Source organism: Peromyscus maniculatus, chromosome 6 (assembly GCF_049852395.1).
Source record: "Peromyscus maniculatus bairdii isolate BWxNUB_F1_BW_parent chromosome 6, HU_Pman_BW_mat_3.1, whole genome shotgun sequence".
Lineage (NCBI taxonomy): Eukaryota > Metazoa > Chordata > Mammalia > Rodentia > Cricetidae > Peromyscus > Peromyscus maniculatus.
In genome coordinates this window covers 35,785,791-35,811,465 of record NC_134857.1, presented here as the reverse complement: position 1 = coordinate 35,811,465, position 25,675 = coordinate 35,785,791, and the positions used below count along the sequence as shown (strand labels likewise).

General features: G+C 45.9%; 1 protein-coding gene across 1 annotated transcript in view; it reads right to left on the bottom strand.

Moving 5' to 3' along the window:
* Positions 1-338: 338 nt before the first annotated feature.
* The window catches only part of Lhfpl6 (LHFPL tetraspan subfamily member 6), a 203,919-nt gene continuing 178,582 nt past the window's right edge, over positions 339-25,675 (bottom strand). The window contains exon 4 of the mRNA XM_006977584.4: positions 339-1,457. Within this exon, the coding sequence (XP_006977646.1) occupies positions 1,339-1,457 (119 nt within the window). The 3' untranslated portion in view covers positions 339-1,338. The remainder of the gene's footprint in view (positions 1,458-25,675) is intronic.

The following is a 25,675-nucleotide window of genomic DNA, read 5'->3' as shown; positions in this document are numbered from 1 at the left end:
AGAAGACACATAGCACCCCGTGGACAGTGGGAAGGCAGCACGTGACACACACTTGCGATGGTCCATCTTGTGGTCCTCGGTCATGTTGGAACACTGTCTCTCTTCCCATAACATACATAACAGTCTGGGAACACTCCTAAGAATCTGTCATGATTGAACTGAAAATGAGCTAAAGGTTTCCAAGAATCTAAGCTAAAAGTAGACATTTACCTTTCATGTACTCTGTGCCCATAAGACCTTAGACAAAAGCAATCAGATTAACGGGGCTGCCCACCATGGTAGACAGGCTTTATTTAAGAAATCTGATAAGTGAATTAATGCACCATGACTCAGTGAGCTATTGATCAAAGAGAATTTATTCACAGAACTTTTCAAATACAAACAAAATAGTACTTTTTTCCCTTTACAAAATGAATATTGAAATAATTGTGGTATAGCACAGTAGAATAATGAATAAAAGAAAACAAGATCCAATAATTGGAGAAAGACTTCCCTTCACTCTCATATCTGCAACTGAATTCTCGCCTATGGTGGACAAAAGCTGTCCAATTTCTTCACAAGGATATTACAGCAGAAACTACTCAGATCACTACTGTGTGTCTTTGAATAACACTGAAATACAAAGGCTTCCCCCTAAAGATCTGCATAAACAGTGAAGACACACTGTGGGCATAAAGCATTTATGCAGGATATCAAAAATACTGATAGAGTGGTTTACTGGTCCATGGACTAGGCTTAATGTATGGTTTTATAATGTGATGATACTGTACTGATGTATATTTAAAAAAATCAGGAGCAATAGTACACAGCTGACCGCCTGTGCAGTGGTGTGATATGTGTGTGCATATGATGTGTGCGCATGTGTATGACATGTGTGCACGTGCGTATGTGCTTTCAGGCTCAGTCCTCATCTACAGGGAATGTCTGCAGGGTACATCTCCTGCTTCCTAAGATAAGACTGTTTCTACTAGCCCTTTTGACTCCCCTAGTCCTCATCTTTTTGAAGGAGAACAAAATGAGATCCTCATTTGCATATATAGTTTGCTGTGTGTGTGTATGATATACATTAACGATACTCTGTGGAATAGAAACATCCAATGTCCTGCAGTGTTGTTAGCCTTTGGTCCATTGTCCTCCATCGTCCCATATTCTCCATGCTTTCGACAACTCCCCCACCACCCTCCCTTCCTACAGAATGTTCCAGATTCAATCGGATTTCATTACATTAGCATTGTACTGGGTTCGAACCACTATTCCACCTTGTGAACGTAGCTGATGCTTTGGCCCCTTCGGTCCCCGTGGTCCATCCTCTCCTCTGCTTCTCCCGGTGGCCTGGTCTCAGTAGGGGTAGTGCTTCTGCTTCTTCCCCGAGAAGCAAGCCAGCCACGTGCACAGCAGCATGGCAGCTGCCGCCCCGGCCCCGGTGCAGTAGTAGGCCCAGCCGATTTCACACTTGCCTAAGGACAGAGCAGAGAGAAAAGCAGATGAGGATGAACGAGGCATGGAGGAGGCTTGGTTCTGTCTTCCAGTGTATGCACTTTGGATACCCACTAACAACATGGTGTCCTCTCTCACAGAGAACAATGACATGAGAATGAAGAGTGGGAGAATAATCGTGTGCATTTTCTCAGGTCCCTCGATCTGTGTCCCATGTCAGCTAGGAGGACAGAAGACTGTTTGTTACCTTCTACACATGAACACATGTAGCTGAAAGTTTTCCTGTACCCACCCGGCCCCCTTGTTCTCACAGTCCCTCAGCCACTCAGACCCAAGTAAACACACAGAGACTTATATTAATTCAAACTGCTTGGCCATTAGCTCAAGCCTACCACTGACTAGCTCTTACACTTAAACTCAGCCCATTTCTGTTAATCTATATGTTGTCATATGTTCTGTGGCTTTATCTGTGTGACATTACATGCCGCTCCCTGGATGGCTGGCTGGAATTTTCTGACTCAGCCTTCTACTTCCCAGAATTCTCCTTGTCTGTTTATCCCATCTATACTTCCTACCTAGCTACTGGCCAATCAGCATTTTATTTATCAACCAATCTGAGCAACACATTCACAGCATACAGAACATCCCACAGCATCCACACCCAGGACTGCAACAAAGGAGGTGTGGCAATCCCAAGGATGAGAGGTGATGTCATCTGTTCTGACCTTTAAGCCAGTCTTGCATGCATATTAAGATATAACAAACAAAATACAGGAACAGCCCTCCTGAGGAGGGGACCCATTTGAAGGACAACACCGCAGTGGACACAACACATATGGAATGTGTCAAATGACCTGCACTCTGTGGTCTAAACTGGAGAACGAGACTCCCAAGAAGGTCCTGGGGCCAAAACTCACTCACAATGCAAAGTCCATTTAAACAAGAACACCATGACCAGGGTCCAAACAGGTCCTAACTGCCCAGGGTAATGACACACTTGAAACTCGAAAAGTTTTGATTTCTTTCCCATATGCCCACTGGATTGATTCGTCTAACAGTCCCGGGAGGTAGGATGTTGGTGATAAGGAGATTTAGTGAACTCGGTGGTATCCTTCAAGCTCATGCAATTATTTAGAAATGGAGGCATGGTTCAAAGCAGTGTAACCACGAGACGTCTTTCATTCTAAGTGGCCTATGTGGGTCGGTGGAGTGGGTCTCTATGTTCATGAACTTTGGGGAGCAGATCATGTGTGAAACAGTCTCAGTCTGTAGCCCAGACTGTCACTCAGCTCACAGCCTTTCTATTTCAGTCTCCACGGTGCTGGGCTTAGAGGCGCGAGTTGCCATGTCCGGCTGTCTTGCTTTGTAGTGACATCTGAGTTACTCTTTTTCTATGCCCAGCACCTGAGCCCCCTGTCTCTTGCACTGGTCATTGTCCTTTCTGCTCGTAGATCAAGTTTTTCCTCTTTAGAGCCCACTTTTCCTTTCTGCATTTTTTTGGTAGGGGGGAGCATGAAGTGGTGGGGATGGGCTTCAGAGCCTCGAGCATGCTGGACAAGTACTCTGCCACTGAGCTGCATATCCACAACGCTAACCTTTTCCTCAGTTTTTATCATCTTCCAACAGCAGCCAGTTTCGTCCTCCTTTTTATTCTTGCTTACATATCATGTTAGACACCAACACACTTGGATTTAACAGGGACCAAACACAACAACCACAGAGAAAACCATGTCCCTTTTTTCCAAATGTAGTCATTTTTGCTTTGTTCATTTGTAAAATGATGATGATGATGATGATGGTACCAAAAATATAAAGACTGTTAGATTATCGGGTGCCCTGTGTACAGACTGCAGGTAGAGGTACAGTAATGAACAAAGGCAAACCCTACTTCTGGAAACTTCGATTCTAGAGAGAGACCGAATCCATAAGCCATGGAAAGTGCTAGGGTGGAAACAAAGACAGAGGCGGCATCCAGAGCAGTGTAGCTCACTGGAGAGCTTGCACACCGTAGAAGCAGTCTAGGGTGTTACCGTGCACACAGATGACAAGCCACACTATTTAGTCCCCATCTCCAGTGCCGTCCTTGATTTCCCCCTTCTCCAACCAGCGATGACAGGAAATAGTACCATGTACTTATTATTTTTGCACAAAAGCATCACACATTCATTCTTCATGGGAATAAATACCAATATTTGGTCATCAGAAGAACACAATACAGTGGGTACCTAGATACCATTCAGGCAGGAAACTGAGGTCAAGAAAAGCTGGATGAAGCTGGGCGGTGGTGGGGCATACCTTTAATCTCAGCTCTCGGGAGGTAGAGGCAGGTAGATCTCTGTGAGTTTGAGGCCAGCCTGGGCTACAAAGTGAGTTCCAGAACAGGCTCCAAAGCTATATAGAGAAACCCTGTTTCGAAAAAAAATAAAAGAAAAAGGAAAGCTGGATGACACAGTGGCTCACCATGTGCCTCTGTATGTACACGTACTGCCCACTCTACATGGCCGAGGCACCCAGCCTTGGCTGCCAGCATTTCCTGACTCCTGGTCCCCACTACAACATGACCAACAGTGAAACATTTGTCACTTTTTTTTTTTTTTTGGTTTTTTGAGACAGGGTTTCTCTGTGTAGCTTTGCGCCTTTCCTGGAACTCACTTGGTAGCCCAGGCTGGCCACGAACTCACAGAGATCAGCCTGGCTCTGCCTCCCGAGTGCTGGGATTAAAGGCATGCGCCACCACCGCCAGCTCATCTGCCACTTAAAAAAAAAATCAAGTCCTTCTTATTTAAAATCCTCGAATTCTCCAAACTTGATCACCTTGCTGTGGCCGCTTTGCGCTTTGTCGTCTGATTACCCTGGGCGGCTTTTTCTACAGCACTCTGGGCTTGGGGCACTACACACACTCCTCCCTCCACCCCAAAATTCTATTTCCAGATTCTCAGGGAAGTAGATCCTTCTCAAATGGTACCTCTTAAGGATCAGATCTTTCACGGATGCCGTCTCTGCCTCTGTTTCCTCCACAGCACTTTGCAAGGCTTGCAAACACTGTGTGTGTGTGTGTGTGTGTGTGTGTGTGTGTGTGTGTGTGTGTGTGTGTGTGTGTGTATGTGTGTGTGTGTGTGTGTACACCCGATTCAGTCTCTGTCCAGAACAGAAGTTGGAAGTTTCAAGACATGGGGATGGTCTTTGTTCCCTCCCATACCTCTGACCCCAATGCTTGACCCCTCACAGGCACTCAGAAAAATCACTGCTGAATGAGGAGCAAGCTGTAAAGAAATCAGAGAGGAAGGAAGCCAAGCAGCCAGGCAGCCGGGCTCCAGAAAAGAGAGAGTCTGGGATTTAAGAGTAACTAAAGTTCAGTGCCAAGACTGGACTAGAAAGGGAAGTTTTCCAATCCCAGCATGCATTGCTGCCTCCCACAGGCTGTGCGCCTTTTCACAGGATAATAGATTCAAAAGGATTACATCTCCAGCTTGCAGCAGGTCCCCAGGCACAGTGACCTCCCTCAGTACTGGTCAACTGGATAAGTGTTTTTCAAGGGTGACAGAATCCCTGCTTCATGACCACATTTGCTGACAGCCACAGGCTGTGAGTCTTGGGAACCATCGTCACTGTGAATTATTCGTTAGCCATATTAAATAAATCTAGGAGGGAGAATTAACAGGCAGCTAAGAGTAGCCAGTGGTTTAGAACCTTTCCAAGAGTCAGCAAAATGTGTGTTCTCACTGTTCCACACAGGGCTCATAACATGGAAGGCAATCCATCGCTCATTATTAACAGATATTGACCTACGCACAGCTCTATGACCTAATGAGGAAGGCAGAGTATATTAATTATTGGACACGTTCTCAAGAAAGAGACAGAGCTGTCCTGGATAATTACTTGAGAATGTACATGTCGCTGTAGCTGCATCTATTAAAGATGGTAAGGGGAGCTACAGAGGGGGCTGGCTATCACAGAACCAAGGGGAGAGGGGTATCACCCTAATTGTTTCCTGCAGAGGAGTCAGGAATTTCAAGTGCAGGAGCCTTGAACTGGTGGGGACCTGCAGCTGATGACATTGTGCTCCACCCAGTCCTCTGGGCCCCTTTGCTGGCTCTGGGCACTAGTCACAGCTTCTGCTTGTATTTGACCTCTAGCAGCGGGCACCACAGCTCTCCTCCCTCCCAGGGTCCATGAGAGATTAGAGACAATTTCCCTCCATCCCCATCCGATAGCTGTAGTTCCCACTGGCATGGCTGTAGTCGGTGGGAGACTTAGGACTGGGCCATTGTCAACACTGGTGGCTTCTTACCCCTACCTGGACATATTCCACAGCATAAGGAAACTTCCAGAGCATCTGAGGGCTCAGGCTGATCCTTACATCAAACTATCCCCCTGGTCGGTGTTTATGTCTTGATGTTTTCCTTCTTTATGTCCTGGTTTCTCCTTGGTATGTTTCACGTGCGTACATGTGTGTTTGGGTGTGTTGGTACAGGCATATGCATGTGCACATGGTAGCCAGAGGTCAGCCTTGATTGTCATTTTTCAGGAGCTGTCTACCTTGTTGGTTAAGGCAGGTTCTCTCATTTGCCTGGAGCTCACGAGTGGGTGAGGCAGATGGGTCAGCCAGCCCCAGGGATCGGCGTGGCTCCACCAGGGCAGGCCCTTCACACGGCTTCTGGTCCTGATGCTTGCACTGGGCGCACTACTGACTGGGCGGGCCATCCTCCCAGCCCGCCTGGGCACATTTCTTTGAATATAAATTTTCGTCTAAAAGTCTGCTCTGATGAACTAGATGCTAGACAGTCAAGATGAGCCAGGCTCTCCTCACGTGACTTGATCAGAAAGCCTGTGAAATGTCTTCAGTGTCTCGTCACTCACCAGGCACCCACTCCCATCCAGCCATCTCTGGAAGACGGAGAGAGGACAGAAAGAGATGGGGGGGTGTACAACATCTGTCTCACACTGGCGCTGCATTACCACCTTCCTGGAGTGAACTCCATCCGTTGTTTTGGCCTGTGTGTATACTTGTAACTTCCCATTGCTGTGTATTAAAACACGCGGTCAACGCAGGAGACCAGCTGGAGGAATGCAGAGTGGACGCTAAATAAAGGTTCTCAAAATGTTTGAGGACGTAAGAAAATATGTCCCCTGACTAACCACAGACCATTCAAGTTTTGTGATTAAAATTCAGCGACTAGTTAAGAGCCAGTAGGAGCAACTTAGAATTAGTTTGCTTTAAAAGAAACACCTCTCTCTCATCATGTCAGGCACAAAGAACTCCATTTGCTAACTCACAAAATCCCATCAAACTAGCTTCAAATACACACATATGTGCACATGCAAACACATGCACGTGTTTGTGAATACTATACGGATGCATGTCTGCACACATGTATATGAATGTGGATGTTCTTACATACATTTTGAGAAGCAAAAGATAGCCCAGATCAGCCTGGTAAGAATAAGAACTTGAGCACATCTGAAGAAATGCTAACTGGTCAATGCCTTATTCATTTTTTTAAAGGAGAGTGTGTGTGTGTGTGTGTGTGTGTGCGCGCGCGCGCGCGCACACGCGCGCGCAGTGCTGAGGAGGCCAGAAAAGGGTGCTGGATGCCCTGGAACTAGAGTTCCAGGCAGTTGTGAGCTGTAAGCGCTCTAACTACTGAACAGTTTCTCCAGCCCCAGCTGGGGTTCCTTGACCCCCTCCCTCCGTCATGCTCTGTTTCTCTCTGTTCTCCCTTTCTTTCTTCATGTGTCTGCCCTTTTTTTCTTTCATCAGCTCATTTCATTGATCCAACAAATATTTACTGATTGATGACTATTTCAAGTTGGGTGCTGTGGACTTGGTTGATTAAGATGAATACAACAACCTCTGCTTTCAGAGGAGTGGTTGCCTAGTCAAAATGTACTGGTAACTGTGATAGGCGCTCTGAAAAACACCCCAGGCTGCTGAGACAGCGAAGCTGGAGAGACCTCCAGAGTGTAGCCAGTGAGCTGAAGGAATGAAGGGCTTAATTCGGAAGTGACACTGAGGCAGAGCCCCGGCCGATGAGGGAGGGCACACCAAGCACAGATGTGGGAGGCTGAGAAAAGTATTTGGATGAAGGAGGTGGCCACAGAGAACTGGGGATAGAGTTAGGGCTTGCAAACACATCGCTCAGCAGGAGGTATGGGTACCGTTCAATTGCACTGCCAGGATGAGGGATGCTTCTCAGTTTGAGAGCTCTACTCTCACAGAGCTCTCCTCTGAATTTTGACTTGTGCCGGGAGATAGACATATTAGATAGTCTACATTCACCAATAACCTTTTTGAAACTGTTCAGGAGCTGGAAATGCGTCCCTACCTGGTCTCCTGAAGTCTGCTTTTTGTTGGGTGTTCACATCAGTTATATTGTTTTAGAATGTGCCTCGTGTAAGAAATATGCCAGCCCACCAAAGTAGCCTCAAAAGTATACAAAAGTGCGCACAGGTATGCATGCACATTCATATACATACACACATGCACACACAAATCCACACACATATGCAAAAATGCACATCCCTTCGGAGAAGCAAGAAACAGTCCAGACCAGGCCGAGGTGTCAAGACTTAGGCCGATCTAGGAGACTGAGTCACTGGCTCCCTCGGGAGTCCTCAGTTCTTGATCTTTTCTCATGCTGACCAACTAGATACGAGAGGGATTTTGTTGTTGCTGTTTCCTCATGAAAAGATGAATGTAAAGGAAACTATCAGAGCTGTGGGATTGCATCCGCTGCCCACAGACTTGACAATAAAGACAGATCTCTTCAAAGGAAAAGGAAAGGAGAATCTACTCTGGACATGATTTCCTGCCTAGAACCCAACACTCTATACTAGAAACACAGAAGTTGACACCGTGTTTTACAGTTGCAGAAGAAAATATGTCTTCTGGGATATATTCGGCCATTAGCGAAGAGGAGGTCTGTAAATTCCTATGTTTTAAATAGCAAGATATGCTATGAGTTATAATGGAACTAAATTAAACCAGGAAATAGGGGCCACTCTCTCTTGGCCTCTCCCTCCCCATGGCAGGGCAATAAATGCTTGTTGGTATAATGCAAGCAGAAAGCATTTTACCAGAGGGCAAGTTTGGTCTGTGATCTTTCAGGAAATTAGAGAGGCAAATCTGTTTAAACTTTCCCTTTTGCTCTCTGTGATGCTTCATCAAACAGGACTCCAAGCCTGCCTGCTTGGCAAATTGCTGCTTTCAACAATGGGGAATACTATTCTTGACAGATAAAATAGAGGTTAATGGGACAGAAAGCACACCACTGCCACCTGCCAAGTCCACAGACAAAGGCTCCCTGGCTGCATTCCAGGGCAGCTGGGGGGGGGGGAGGGTGAAGTGAGGTGTGGCTGCCTTTGGAGGGTGATTCAATTTAGTTTTATTGTGCAGCTTTTGGAAGTAATAAGACAAGGGAAGAAAGAAATGGATCTAGGACCAGATTCAACGCCCTAGACTTGCCATGATCAGCTCATCCTCGACCTTTAATAGAACCTCCACCCTTTCATTAATTAGTTCAGTTCGTGTTCCATATGTGATTGCATCGGCCTGTTTCTTTCTGTATTCTGGTGCTCGAGACAATACCTGGACCCCCGGAGGCAATCGATAGCCACTTGTGCCAGGAATGGATACCAGACACCATGCCAGGGCTGCAAAGAGAAATTCAGCATTTCTAATTGTGTAATAGCTGTCTGCAGAAGATTGCCAGCAAGGGGCTAAATGGGGAGGGGCCCTTCATTGACTTGTTTTTAATCCAAGATATTTTTAGGAAATTAGAGATGCAAATCCATGTGTACTTCCTCAACATGACTGTCACCTCTCAGAAGATAACTAGTTCCCTGCAAGGAGGAGCAACTTGCCCCGTATCTCTAGTAACTGTCAAACTTGATCATGAACTTGGGTTGAATTAACCACAGAACTTTCTCTTGTGCCTAGATATTGTATAAGGAAGGTCTAGGCCGATTCTACTTTTCTTGTGAGAGGCAGCTGTTTTCTTGGAACTCGTGTGCCAGAGGGAAAATGTCACCTTTTCCTCTCACCCCTTGATTTTTCCCAGTCTTCTTTTTTAGAAGATTTTAGCTGTCCTCTTTGACTGCTTCTAGTTATATGAAGGATCTGCATTTGGAAGATTTAGCCAGTCACACCACACTGGGTACTCCCTTGGCAACCCAATGCAGTGAGGTGCCATTCTAGCTTTTCTTGGGGAGACATCAGCAAGTATCTCCTCACTCCAAATAGAGCATGAATGACAGACCTCATCCAAGTCTAGTTGGGGAGCCAACAAATTTAATTGGGCTTATTTACAGGAGCATGGGTGAGAGATTACAGGATCATGAGCAATCCCCCAAAAGTCCCACCACAGCGTGGGTGACCTCCTGAGATCTGTATAGACCGTGCCTCTTCCGTCCCCTTCAGTTAATCTCCCATCTCCGAGGACCACCACGTGAACTCAAGAATAGAAGAACCCAGTATAGAAGCCACAGCTATGGGAAAGATTCGCAAAGTAGATTGATTGGTGTTTCACACTTGTGGAGTGTTGACGTTTGTGGAGGGTTGGAATGTTGCACAAACATTATCTTGAGCTATCTTGAGCTCCCTCAACAGCCATTCATTGTCAGCCTCAATCCTTGTGAAGATCTGTTGCACAAATCCTAAATGGTCTTATAATAAAAGCCTGGAGCCAAATATTGGGGTGAATGCTGAAAGATCAGAGGAAACAAGCCACAGCCACTTCTCATGTCTCCAACTCCTCAGCCAATCCTGTCTCCATGAATGCTCAGACTGAATGCCTCTGCCTCCTCAGCCGACAGTTCCTGTCTCCTCACACCTTCTATGGCTTTCTCGACCCTGATATTTCACTTCCTATCTCAACCTTCCTAGTGCTGGGATTATTGGCATGTGTGCTTCCCAAATACTGGGGTTAAAGGTGTGTGCCACCACTGCCTGGCTCTGTTTCTCTCTTACACTGGCTCAATCTCATGTAGCCCAGTGTGGCCTTGAACTCACAGAGATCCAGACAGATCTCTGCCTCCCGAGTGCTAGAATTAAAACACTGCCCAACCTCTGTTTAATCTAGTGGCCGGCTCTATTCTCTGATCTTCAGGCAAATTTTATTAGAGTACAACAAAATATCACCACAATGATATACTGAAACATTGCATTAGAGACCACAAGCTTTCACCAACCCGAAAGTGAAAAATGTGATCAGACAGTATCTGAGGCCTGTGGCGGAGACTGCTGCTTCCCTGTATGTCCACCAAGTATTTGAAACTTTTTTTCCTGTAATTAACAACTTCAGAAAATGGTTACCAGGTTGGAATATGGTATTTGATCTGATTTAACCTGAATCCTGGTTTCTAGGACATGGACACTCATAAACAGCTCCAGAATAAAATCTCCTTTATTCCCTTAGTGGTGGGAGCTGTGTCTCTGCATTAAGGCACCCTACAGCTGGGGCAGGATTACACACAGCTAGAGGGCACATGGGCACAGGTGGCAGGACTCTCAGAGGCGGGTTGAATGGTCTTCCTTATGCCCTCCTTCTCTGAAGGACTGTCAGTCAGCATGGCCCTGACTTGCTGGGAGTCTTTAGTAATAGCAGCAGCTCTGGGTTAAGATGGAGATGCTGTGTGATACTCAAGAACAATACTCCACAATAGCAGGCCAGGTCTAAAGTAAACTTGCTTATCGAATTCAGATAACTAACATTTCTTTCATGAAAATCTAGCACTCGACATGCTCCAAACTCATTGCTTTTAGCCCATTCTGACTCTGATCCCTATTTGATGAAGGTCTCAAGGAGTGTCCCAATTCCATACTAGGGCTGCCACCTGCTACGAACACTCAGCTGTACAGCTGCAACCACGAGACTATCCTAACTCCTACCTTGGACCCAGTGCAGGGCTCACAATTAGGTCCAGCAGGCTTTGTTAGACAGAGAACAAACCAGAAAAAGTTAGGTCACCTTTGTGCCTGAACGACCTGTCATCGGGCACCATCTGCTTAATTTTGTGTTCCCCCATATGCATTACTGCTAGTGAAAGGTTCTGTCCACAGAGTGGCACCGTGGAGGGCATGTGTTCTTGTGGGAGGTCTTTAGGTTATTGGAGGCCCTAGAAGAGGACAAAGTGGCCAGTCGCTTGCTCTGTGTTCTGATTTAGAAGGGATTATTCTGTACACATGCTCTCTTTGAACCAGCAGGGTCACCCAGTCTTGAACATCCAAACTACATAAATCTCCTCCCCCCCCTTTTTGTATCAAGTTGTTGTGCTCATGAAAACTTGGCTGACATGCTGTAGACTCGCCATCTTACACCCTTGCTACGCCGTCTCGTGCTCTGCGGTAGGAACACAGACTCCATGGCATCTCTGCTATGTCCTCTTTCTTCATAGTGTCACTGCGGACCGCCCAGCACGCCTTGTCACAAATGCCCACGTCAGGACTTAAGGAGGTGACTGGTTTCAAAGCACAGTAACTTTTAACTGTGGCATTTTGAACGTTAGCATACTAATGTATACATGTAAAGCTTGGGTAGAGAAGAAGCAGGCATGTTTGACCTTATCCTTTTTGCTGTACAAAAAAACAAAGACAAGAAAGCTAAGGATCAATGGAGAAAGGGAAGAAATTCTATAGACTTAAATACTACAGAGAGACTGGTCTCCTTCCCCTTGAGTAAAGTCCTTCACACAGCTTCATCATAGTGAGACTTTTTTTAAGCTCCGTTAAGACAAAGGACCAAAAGTGTATGTCTATTGTCTATAGAATAATTTCAAAATCAAAATTAAGCAAATTTCAGTAAGAAAGTGAGCTATAGGTGCATATATACACAAAAATGGGGGGTATGCTTGCAAGTCTGTAGAGAAAGAAATTAATAAATAACATGGCTGGGGGGATCGTTCAATCAGTAAAGTGCCTGCCACACAAATACCAGACCTGAGTTTAGCTCCCCAGGACAAACATGAAGTCAGAGTAAAGCACTCTGTGACTCTAAACCTGGGGTTACAGAGTAGGGGAGTGTAGACAGGCAGATCAGTCATCCTCTGTGGGAACCTTTGAGTCCCACAGAGAATGACTACAGGGCTTTTATGTGCGACCAAAGTGGGCCCAGCCAGTCTGGCCAAATCTAGCTCTAGGTTCAGGGAGAAACCTTCTCCCCAAATAAGTGGAGAGTTATCAAGGAAGATACCTGCTATCTATCAATCAATCAATCAATCAATCAATCCCTCTCCCTCTCCCTCTCCCTCTCCCTCTCCCTCTGTCTCTCAGACACATACACACACAAACATGAATGGTATGCAAAATGGAAAACGGATCTAATGACCACTTCCTCTCCAAAGTGGAGGGTCAAATCCAAGGACTTGTGTTGTGCCTGCTACTCAAATACTCTGCTATTGAGCAACAGCTATAGCCTACTGATCCTTTTTATTCTGAAAATGTCTGAATCAGAAGATCGATCTTCCCTTATATTCCACTCGCAAGTGTGGCTCTGTAGGAGAGTGGCCGTGGGGGCATCTCTGCAGGCCAGGCATTGTGACTGCATCCTGTCTAAGGAGCCACAGCGACCGGAGCCAACTGAGCACAGAGCCAACTAACTACAATTAAGTGACTTCAGTTTCAGAAGACATCCTAGCCTTAGTCTGGTAATCTGGTTTCGAAGTGACAGGTAAATTAGACCTGTGCGCAGGCTCTCGGTGTCCAGGAAGGAGGGAACAGAGTGCCAATCCAGACTCCCGGGAGGAGCCACATAGTGTGCCAGGGCAGCCCTCGGGGGCACAGGTGGCCCATTTTGCTCAACAAATGCCTCCAGTCTGGCAGGATGAAGTAGGTCTATACTCCGTGTGGGAAACAATGCTTTCTGTAGAAAGGAGTTTTTCTAGCTGATATATTTGAAAGACAAGGAACCTTTGAGTCCCACAGAGAATGACTACAGGGCTTTTATGTGCGACCAAAGTGAACCCCAGGCAGTGAGGGCAAACGCTTCAGGCAAGACAGGAAGGCAGGAGGGATGAGGGTGGGTGCTGGGAAGGTATTGAACGTGAACACAACAGAGTTGCCTGTAAATTCAAGACTTGCCCAGAACCAGGGCATCCTTCCTCTGTTTTTGTGACCTTTGTCTTCTCTCACTTCTGCCACTGAGTGAGTGTGTCACAGGGTCATAGACTTTAGCAATAGAGGGGTTTTTGAAAAAGGACAGCAGAGGTCAAGATTGGCAATGTTATTCTGAAAAGGGTCAGACTGTAAATATTTTAGTTCAAAAGCAATCACAGATACCAAACATGCCAGTGAGCATCTCTGCCCGCTGCCTGCCCATAAAATCTAATTCACAGAAACACGCAGAGCAGATTTGGCCTGTAGCTTGCCAGCCCTGGATCTAGGCCACCTCCTGGGTTTTATACACGAGGAGAGTTGTCCAGGACACTGGTGACTTCCCCAGATCTCTCCGAAGTGTTCTCCTCAGCATGTCACTAGGCTGCTGGGTTTGCTTATGATATATAATGTCCTGATTCCAAAGCTAAAGCAGGCTAGTGTCACCGCTGATCACAGACCAACATTTAATCTTGACTATAAATTACATGCGATCTGTAAAGACCTGCTGTGTCAGTTACTGCTTCTCTTGTCTGTGACAAGCTACCAGGCTGAGGCCATGGAAGGGAGGGAGGACTCGTTTGGGTGCCTGGTTCTGGAGCTTTCAGTCCACTGGGTAGGGGAGGTGTGGCCGGAGCAGTTCCTTGGCACACTGAGCCTATGGCAGAGCCCCAGGGGCCAGAAGGAAGGTGAGAAAGCTGAACTAGAACCATGGTGGGGCTGAACCTTCAAAGGCCTGCCTTTAGCAACCTATCCATGCCAGCTGGCCAGGCCCCACCTCCTAAAGGTCTCTTAACCTCTCAAAACAGCACACAGTCTAAGAATGAAGTGTTCCAACACATGAGCATGTGGGGAGACACTTAACAGAACCATAACAGCTGCTGCCTGCATGTACATATGTGCATCACATGTATGTGATGACTACCAAGGCCAAAAGAGAGCATTGGTTCCCTGGAACTGGAGTTACAGATGGCTATGAGCCTCCACATGTGTGCTGAGAACTGAACCTGGGTCCCCTGCAAGAGCAGTAGGTGTTCTTAACCACTGAACCATCTTTTCAGCCCTGGATGCCTTCGTTCTTTAATTTCACATGCTCAAAGCAAATACATATAAAGTTATGGGAAAAATAAGCCAGCATCTTGTTTCCTCATCAAACTAGGACATCTGGACATGACATCAGGCCTTGGTATCTACTGATTTTTGAAACACAGATTTGACTGAGCTGAAAATCAAGGTACTTCTTCACCTGCAATGTGGTGTCAACAATGAATGAACATGTGTACACATCATTCCTGGTCCTCATTCTCCCCAGAGTGTACTAGCACATCTATTTATGTTGGAGTAGGCATTACAAGTCATCTAGAGATGAAATAAAATATGCAGGAAAATATAGGGAGGCTATATGAAAAGACTACACTCTTTTCAATAAGGACCTTGACATTCTTTGAGATTGGTGTCTGCAAGGGGTCCTGGAGTCATTCCCCTTTGAATGCTAAAGATGACTGTGTGTCATGTCAACATAAATGGCTCATAGGCTTATGTGGTGTTTTGAAAGAAAATGGTCCCCAAAGGGAGTGGCATTATTAGGAGGTGTGGCCTTGTTGCAGTAGCGGTGGTCTTGTTGGAGGAAGTGTGCCACTGTGGAAGCAGGCTTTGAGGTCTCATATGCTCAAGACACCGCCCAATGTCAGACCACTTCCTGTTGCCTGTGAGTCAAGATGTCAGAACTCTCAGCTCCTTTCATAGTACCATGTCTGCCTGTGTGATGCCTTGCTTCCCACTGTGATGATGATAGACTAAACCTCTGAACTGCAAATGAGCCATCGAAATCAAATGTTTTCCTTTATAGGAGTTGTATCGGTCATGGTGTTTCTTCACAGCAATAGAAGCCCTAACTAAGACAGCTTACTTCAGAGCAATGGGTGGGTGTGGGTTATAGGTAGGAGTGTGGGTGGACCTTAAAGGAGCCACGCTGGAAGGTCTGCACCCAGCATTAGACACTAGCTCCTCCTTAGCAAAGTGAATAAAAATTCCTGGGAAAAAGCTGTTTCTGCAAAGACCTTGACTCACTAATTAGAACTGTAGTGGTGTGGAAAGGTTGGAATGTTGCAGGACCAGAGGCTAATTACTTATCTCGGGCTAGCTTTCGCCCCCTGACTAGCCATCCCTGGTCTACCTCTGTGTCAGAACTAGCATTCATTGAATAACAGACAAAACCCTTTTGGAACCTACGAATTTAGCAGATGAGGAATTTCCACCAACCCAAAAGCCAAGAATGCCCTTAGAGAACATCTGGGGTCTATAAGAGAGCTTCCGCCATCTTGCTTTAACCCCCTCTCTGAGGTACCCATTACTGTATTTTAAAATGACTTTATTGATAATTGCCTTATTTATAAAAACTGCCTTTCTGTGTTCTATAGCTATAAAGCTTCATGAAACTGCTTCCATGAGGGAGCATTGAACCTGGAGTGACCTAGGCCTCAGTCACTCAAATTTGGCTCTAGAATCAATGGTCTCTCATTCCCTTTGACCTGAGAGCCATGTGTTTCTGTGGACAGCTGTGCAGTTGGATCCCCCTCCCGGGACTTCTCAGCTAATATACTTCTAGCCCCTCCCCGAGGCCACGTGTACTTGGGGAAGAACTACATAAATATGGTTTGGAGGAGCGGCTTGACACTCAGGTGACTGCATTATGACCATCATCACCCCTTCTAGGAGTAACATCAACACCCAACATGCCACGCTTGTGGTGATCTTCTGTAATCTGCCATGGCTGAATTCATGAAAACCGTGGCACTTTGGCTCAGGAGATGGTCATGTACAACAAGAAGGAAACCATGGGTGGAAGGAAGATCTTGATAGAACCAAAGGAGCAGGGAAGACAGTCGGAATGGCTCTAGGAACCACGTGACCAGGTGATGATGTGGGCGTGGCTGCATAGGACAATGCTACTCAATTCATCAAACATCTCTGACTCTCAAGGTTTCCTCTTTCACATCACAACACACCTATTTGTTTTTCTTTGGTGTCGGATCGATCCAGGGTCCTTCCTTCCACACTTTACATGGAACACGGGTTCTGCATTACTCTATCCTGGTATACCAGTAAGACACACATAGCCACCAGAGAGAAGTTAAAGATGCACTATCCACCCAACATTCTCTCAGTATGCATGCCAAAGAACCCCAAACATCCAGGGTTCCTTTAAAAATACAGTGAAATTAGGATAAGTGCAATGGCTCCCACAATTCCCTGTGGCCCATCAGACGCATCTACTTTGTACCATTCTGGTGAAAAGCAGTTTCCCCTTTCTCATGTCAGTTAGCTGAGTATCCACCAACACAGGCACTAACCTTACCCCTTAACATTGAAGCCAGCCTAAAAGCTTTACTGGAGACATCTGCTGCTTGGATGCCACTGTTGTATGCACAGAGGTGGCCTTTGTGTTCACACCATGAACTGATGATCTCCACATGGGATGGTAAACCAACCTCAAGGCTTCTTTGTTCAGTTTACCGACACAGAGACCATGCAGATCACCCTTTAGTTTCTATCTGGGACTGCTTTTCATAAAGGTGAAGGCTTCTTGGGAAACTTGGCTCTTTGATTTCTGGATGGCCCTAAAGAAGGGGTCAAAACCCCGAGTCTGTCTCCCGGTGCTGTTGCTCGGTGAGGTCCAGGGCAGTTTTGCCACACACCAGTGTAAAGAGAGGCAGCATTCAGCTATGATGTCATTAGTCTCCCACCCCGTCTGTCACTTGCCATTGAACACCGAGCAGAGTCCACACACACTCTGTAGGCACTGAGCTAAGTGGAACTTTGTGGCCACGGGCAGGACTTTGATGCTGGCAAGCTGGCCCAGTCTAGGAGTTTTTCCTCGACAGTCTCACTATGCTTGGAAGGCAAATCAAAGGAATATAGTTAAACCAAATTCAGGCAGGCCCAAGCTTGTGATTCCTTCTGGTAAATTCCAATACCCACTGTAAAATCATGACAGATGGTGAGTGGTTCGACACTCTTTTTCGAAGACCTCACTTCCAAGATACAAATAAAAGCAAGCCTCAGACCAAACACTGCTGCACACATACTTATTTAACAAATGGTCATCAGAAAGCAGGTGCAAAACAACTCAAGGCATGGTGGCATGTGTCTGCAACACCAGGTTTTGAAGGCAGAAGGATTCCAAGTTCAAAGCCAGCCCGAGCTACACAGAGAGTCTGTGAATCAAAACACACCGAGGCAAACAAAAGATGCACAAGTGGCTTGTCAAACTGCCCAAGACAGCTCTTTGTGTGCAGACCGCCAATGTGCGAGAAAGAACCTCTACAGGTAGATGCTGCGGGGTCAAGCAGGGCTGTGGAGTTCCCCTCGGCAACTCACACTCATACACCCTTCAAGAATGACCAAGTGGTAGGTACCAATCTGCAGAAGGCTATAGCTGACTACATCACGAAACGTGGAACGGTTACCAGAGTACTCCCACCTGTTCCCTGGAAAGGAAACTGCCCTCGCCAAAGTCCCCCAAATATTCCATTATTCCCTTCTTCCCTTGAGAAGGGTGGAGGTTCCTAGCTTCACATCCCACAAACCAGAGTTGATGCCTTGGAGCAGGAAGCCTCTGTATGAGCTTTCTTCACCACTGTGGCTACAGATGCTGGGGTTTGGATGGCCCAGAATCTATGCCATACGGGTTGATAAACCTTCTAAATATCACTCATGGTTGCAGTAATGGTTCCACTCCTAGATGGATGCTAGAATCCCTTCATGAAAGAGGGGAAGACCCTTTGCTGTTTTAGGCAACTTTCACTCTCAAGTATCTTTATCAGTGAAAATTCATTTTGAAGGATTCATCATGCTAATTTAGAAGGCACCAATTTCACCCATAAAAATCCATCTCTGGCCACCGCTATGCTCATTAATAAAGCTTCTGGTGCTGATCGAGAAGACAGACACGACAGCAGCACTTACACTGTAGTGTAGACTATGGGCCTGAGCTGTGCTCTCTCTGGAGAACAAAGCGATGCCGCTGTCCATGCAGCGGTGTTTTAAAGCACTGGGGCAGTAATGTGAAAGAAGACTAAGAGCTGAGCTTTGACTACCTGCGAGCTCTCAGGTTAGACCAGCATGGGGGCCACATCAGAGCACAGCAAGCAGCAGCATGCACCTTGTGTTTTCTCTTGCCTCACACATCCCACGAAGGCTGAAACTCAGTAGCACAGGCAGACAGAGCAAGCGCAGTGGGTCTGTGTGACAAGAGAGGAGTCCCGGGCTGAGGGAACCCGAACCTTCTCTATCAGGCTACAAGAAAATATGCCTGACTTTTACCCGAGGGGGAAATAATTTTATTACGTGGGCCTATGACAGCCTCACCTCTGTGATGTCTACTAAGTCTGTTGACTATAAAGATGTATTAGTTACTGTTCTGTTGCTGTGATAAAAAATCTCACGGCCAAAGCAGCTTAAGCAAGAAAGGGTTCATTTGGCTTATGGTCTCAGAGAGGTTGAGTCCATCAAGGTGGGGAAGGCAGGGTGGCAATTCGGTGGCAGGGGTAGGAAGCTGAGAGGTCACCTTTTCATCTGCGTACAGGAAGTAGAGAGAACTAGAAGCAGGTTGAGATTTAAGCCCTCAAAGTCCACCCCAGTGATGCATTTTCCCCAACAAACCTCCATCTCCAAAGTTCCAGAAATTCCCTAAAAGTGCTACCAACTGGGGACTAAATGCTCAACTACGTGGCCATATAGGGGACACTACTCAGTCGAATCACCATGGCAGACATCTTTGAGAAGGTAGTCCAGGATAAAGTGCCTCAACTCCCCAGTCAGGAGAAACATGAAAACATAGTGATACCCATGGGGCTATGTCCATGCAGTGAACATAAACTGGATCAGATCTAAGCAGACATATAGGCAACTCACTGGGAAGGCAGGTCACATTTTCATAGATGGGAGATAAAATCAGAACCGTGCATGAGACGTATCTGCACAATGTTTACTGTAAGTAAGGATATCTTCCCTTACAGCATTCCTTACAAGCACTTTCACAGATCATGAATCAGGTCCCAGGGTCTTTTTAGCTTCCAGTCTTGCTGGGGAGACCTGAGGCTCCTGAGGAGTCTTAAGTCTAGAGTTTTGGGTCATTACACTTTCCAAGGTCAGATATCCAATGCTGTCTGCCAGAAGTGATATATCTTCAGATATCAAGAATGTCGTTGACCAAAGTATAAAGTTATGAATATACACATGAAAATAAATTTTAAAAAGCACATAACACAGAAAAATCACATAAAACTATAGTAGGTCTCTGAAACCTATTTAAATGACCTGTGGCCCCTTGTCTAGAGACCTCAAGCTGAAATCCATCTGTAGGTCAAGCCCTCCTATGACACTGGACTCATTTGCAGCACCATGAACTGAAATATCTAGTACATTAAATGCACAGTGAATAAATGAATGCAAAATATAACATTTTTAAGATATAGAGTAGACAGGAACAGAAACAAGGTGGTATTCTTATAAAACACAATTCTAAAGCTATTTATTTATGATGATTAGAAATTGTAAAATAAGGATGAGAAACGTAATTGATGAACAGCAATGAATAAAAATGACAGTGTGACATAGAAGGATAACAAGGCCACAACAAAAACGGGAAGAACAGGAGAGTCCCTCTAACTGCTGATCTTCTGTTTCAAAGGTCCATTCTCTCTTGCCACCTGAAGACAGGCAAGTTCCGAGAGAGAACTCAAACTTCAAAAATACCCCTCCCCCAGACCAGGGCAATGTAAAATGTTTTCTGGATGAACTTTGATATCCAAATGGAAGACAGTAGGAAACCATCAACGGGATATAAAAAAAATTAGGGCGACATTGTTCAGTCTCCTCAATTTCCATAAGCGCTATTTAAGGCGTCTGAAAATGGCACACCACCAGCAGGCCCGTTAACAAGTGAAGAACCTTTGAAGTGGAGATTAGCGTAAACCCAGTACGTGGCTGGTCTTCAAGAAATCTTACTTCACATAGGTTTGCTAAAGAAAAATGTTTCCCAAATTACTGGATTTCATTGCCAGAAATTGCTTCAAGGAACAGATTGAGACTTTAAATGGCCATAGCCCAGAGAAGGCTGCAACAGGAAGAGAATTTAAGTTTTCAATGCCTATTATCTGGTTCTGTGCCCATCCATGACCTTGGCTTTTCTCTAAGTAGTCACTAAGCCTGAACCCCTCACAGAGCCATGCCGTAACTCTTACCTGGGTGCCAGATGCCCAGATCTACAGAAACAAGATGGGTGCAAACTGCTTTTGCTGTCCAAAATTAGCAGTCAGCTGTCTCCACCTCCCACTTCCTTCTTTCCGGCCTTTCCCCGGTCCCTCTTTCCTCTTTGAGCACGACAGACATATGGCACGTGGATGAGTTCACGTCTGTGTGTGGCATAGCTTGCTACCTTGAATATGTATGTCTGCAGTTCCAGGTGAGATGAACTTGCAAAGGTATGTCTAGAGAACCAGACAGAACCAGATGTACACTGTCCAGCATGCAGCAACGTTTCCTGCTGGAGAGACCAAAGGCCTTTACTGATAGCTTCAAGTGGAAATGTCCACACTCTAATTTCATAACCATAGGAACCACAGGAATAGGCAGTTTGAATGAATGTTCCAGAAATAAATCTGTTATTCTTCCCTTTTCTGGGGTGTATACAGAAACCACCAGGAAGCATGAATAACCAGAGAGCTGATGGGTTTTTGTTTGTTTGTTTTTGTTTTGACTTGGTGGTGCCTGAGTGCTTTCCCCAATCAGGTATCACTGGCCAAATTGGACTTCCCTGGCCAGTAGAAGTTTCTCTGTAACATTTAGAGCTGCATTCCTGAGTTCTCAGAGGTTCCTTGTGATCTGATCTCCCAGATGCTGCTTGACTTCATGCTCACATCCTCCTGCACTGGGGCCATGGTTGAGAGAATCTAGGCCCATGAAGGAACTCCTAGATGGCACCCAGTAACGTGGTCTTAAGTTTCAAAAGTTAGGGACAGGTCCAGCAAATAGCCATGTACCTCACATGAATGAGGGTGCCAACAGAGGCCAAAGAGGTCGTCAGGATGCTCAGAGCTGAGTTACAGGCAGCTAGGACTTGTTAAATGTGGGTGCTGGCAATCAAACTCCAGTCTGCAAGAGCATCACAAACTTTGAAACACTGAGCCATCTCTCCAGCCTTTCTGGCTAAATGCTGATGTGTGTTCAGACCTTACCATTCACTAGCCTCACAAATAGTTACCTCACAATGGGATTCTACGTTTACTTTCAATGACCAGTGCATTGGATGAGAGGAGTCTCCTGCTAAACCGAGGGATGGGAAACTAATTCTACTTGAGACAAGAAAACAAAGCAACAGTGAGAAAACAACCAACACCTGACTCCAGCAAGACTGTCAGAGGCAGGAGCTGCCTGCACACCTGGCAGCCAGGACATCCATGAGATCCAGGAGCCTTATGAAAACAGCCCAAGTGATATGTGTCATATTAAATGTCACAGGGGCCAATTGGAGTTGTTTCGGTCACGGTCTCCACTAATGGAGGTTTCTGTGTGTCAGGCAAAAGATGAGCCGCCTGTACGGCTTGAAAAGCACCAAGAAATACCAGGCGTGGAAAAGGCTCAAAACTGTACAACTTGAGAGGACTGGAGGGAGGGGTATAGGAGGAACTGTTTTTCCCCTCATCTTTCCCCAACTGTCCTTCCTATAACTTGTAAGTTTTTTTTTTATATAATAAGTTCTAATTTGTAAATCAAGCGTGGTTAGATTTAAGCATGGAAAGCATGACTCAGGGGTCAGACATCTGAAGGAGACATGTTTAGAGGTATGCAGTTGTCCTTTAAATGGCAATAGGAAGAATTTTTGTTTGGATTGAAAATGCAAAGAAAGACTCTGATCTTTTCACTGCTGGGACGCCCGAGTTTAATCTACCGTGCTGTTCCTAAGACACCAGCAGCACAATTTCAAGGACAGAAAACACCGGGGCTCCTTAATCAAATTAAATAGAAAAATGAAAGCAATAATTACTCAAATTTGCTTGGCAAATTAGCAAGACAAATTAATTGAAATGCTACTTTTGATCATAAGGATATAATTATAAAAGTCTTCGATGGGTGAAGATATCTCTGAGGCGTGAATTAAATCAATTGGACAACCTGATTATGGAGACTTATTCAGTATGTGACTGAAAAGCACACATTAAAAATGGCCTTGGTACCTTTTTTTTAAATCCCAGCACTTGGGAGGCAGAAGCAGGTGGATCTCTGAGTTTGAGGCCAGCATGGTCTACAGAGTAAGTTTCAGGACAGCCAGGGCTACACAGAGAAGCCTTGTCTCAAAAATCAGGCAGGGTGGGGTTTGGGGGGGGTGGGTATTGAAAGAGCTGACTGGAAAAGGGAGCCATATTGGCGTCAGGTAGAAATCTGGTACAAGGGATCTACAAGGATGTCCCCAGCTAAGACTCCTAGCAATAGGGGACACATGGCCTGAACTGGCCATCTCCTGTGACCAGGCAAGACTTTCAGTGGAAGGATTGGGAAACCAACCCAGTCTCAAATTTCCACCTACAGTCTGTCCTGCCTATGGAATGTGCTGGAGTAAGGGTAGCACAGAGATTGTGGGAGTGACCAGCTAATGACTGGTCTGGCCTGAGACCCATGCCATGAGAGTGAGCCCAGCCCTGGCACTGCCTGGAGTGCCAGGACCCAGAGGTTCAATGACACAGAGACCTAACACGACTGGAGGAAAAAAACTGTCAATGTGGTGATGCCTAGTGATATTCTGCTATAGTCATAGATTGGTGCCAATCCAATAGTCATCAGAGAGGCTTCAACCAGCAAATGGTCAAAACAGATGCAGAGACCCACAACCAAACATTCGGCTGAGATCAGGGAATTCTGCTGAAGAGAGGGAGGAAGGATTGTAGGAGCCAGAGGGGTCAAAGACACCACAAGAAAACTCACAGAATCAACTGATCTGGGCTCATAGGAGCTCACAGAGACTGAACCGACAACCAAAGAGCTGGCTGGCATGGGACTGATCTGGGCCCTCTGCATACATGTGACAGTTGTGTAGCTTGGTCCTCTTGTGGGACTCCTAACAGTCTCTGACTCTTTTGCTGGCTTGTGGAACCCTACTTTTACTCCTCATACTGGGTCGCCTTGCCAAGCCTTAATACAAGGGGAGGGGCTTAGTCTTCCTGCAACTTGATATGCCATGCTTTGTCAATACCCATGGGAAGCCTGCCCCCTTCTGACCAGAAACAGAGGAGTGGGGGGAGGAGGGGAGAGGCAGAGGGAAGATGGGTAGAAGGGACAGGGAGGAGGGGAGGGAGGGGAAACTGCAGTCGGGATGTAAAATAAATAAAAACAAATGAACAAATAAAAAGGCCTTATTCTCCTAATCCACATGGCAAATTTCTACCAGGCTTTCCTTAAACATCAGATGCTCTGCTGTGCTCTGGGTTGTTCCCATCACTTACACTTTTGCTGTTTCAACAAATAAAGGGACAGTCACGACTGTTAAACACAGCATGAACTACTGTTGATCCTTGTCACAACCACAGGCTACACTGGGAAAACTCTGGTGCCTGACCAAGGAAGACAACGGTGACTTTTCTCCTCTTATTGTCCTTGACAACTTACACCTTCTCTCTAAGAAGCCAGTTCAGATAGACTATCTCCATCAGTGGTCACCTGCTCGGGGGTAGATGTGCAGCCAGGCTGGCCCAGCTCAATGGAGAGGGAGGGAGGGAGGGGGGGGAGGGGGAGGGAGAGGGAGAGAGAGAGAGAGAGAGAGAGAGAGAGAGAGAGAGAGAGAGAGAGAGGGGGGGGGGGGGTAGCGCGAGATCGAGCTATTGCATTACTGGGGAACAGCTTGTCTTTGTCATTTGAGGTGAGCTAGGATGCTCAGAGCTCCAGGTACCAAACACATCTCTGACCATGAGGACAATGAGTTTCAGGATGAAGTCAACCTGTGCATGGTAGATGAGAAGAAGCATCTGTAGGACGGCTGCAGCCAAACACCGACCCGGGCCTGGATCTCTGAGACCAGGCCCATTTAAGTTTGTGCCTTTGCTCTGGCCTTATTGTCTGGATTGTCCTCTTGGTTATAGTTCATTTAAATCAGCCTTTTGCAATCTAAATATAAAAGCATCCTAATTTACATAAATGACCAGTATTTAAAATACCAGTGAGAGGGGGCTCAGAAATGACTGACAGTTCAGAGCACTGTTCTTGCAGAAGAGTCGGATTGGTTCCCAGTACCCACACAATGCCCCATGGTCTATAACTCCAGTTTCAGGGGATCTGACACTCTCTTCTGACAACTGTGGGTATGAGGCACACATGCAGTACACACACAAATATGTAGTCAAAACACTCATATACATAAAAAAAACACTGAGAAAATACTAATTTCTGAGGTATGGGGACCAAACATCTAACTTTCTCAACAAGACCACTTCTGATTCATTTATTTATGTATTTTTTTGAAAAGTATGAGTGTTCTGTCTGCCTGCATGCCAAAGAGGAATTCAGATCCCATTACAGATGATTGTGAGCCACCACGTGGTGGCTGGGAATTGAACTCAGAACTTCTGGAAGAGCAGTCACGGCTCTTAACTACTGAGTCATCTCTCCAGCCTCAGACTACTTCTGATTCATACATGAAAGGTTGATAACTACTGTCAAGGTAGATGTAAGATTGGTGGAGATTTATACACTCATTGCCCAGCCTGTTGGGACTCTTAATTCTGTTTTTAAATGAGTACATTTATAAATGCTTCTTTCTTCCTCATAAATCAGCGTCATCCAGTGGTCAGCACTGTAACGTTCTGATTTGTCCAGGCAGCTACTATTGCAAAACTGGTTCAGAGCTCTGTTTTTAAAATGAAAATGCCTGATAAATAGGTGATAGGAAAAAAATGTAGGCACAGAACAAAAAAGCCACCGACATCAACAAATAACCTTTTTTTTGCCTAAGAAGCAGAGCTGTCTATACTAGATCTTTCCCACACTGCATTACAGCCACAATGTAAACTTTCTATGAAGTTCATTCCTGCCTATTACATACATTGTCTGAGCCAATTCAAATGCTTTGGGGGGGGGGGGCGGTCCTTGTAACCTCTA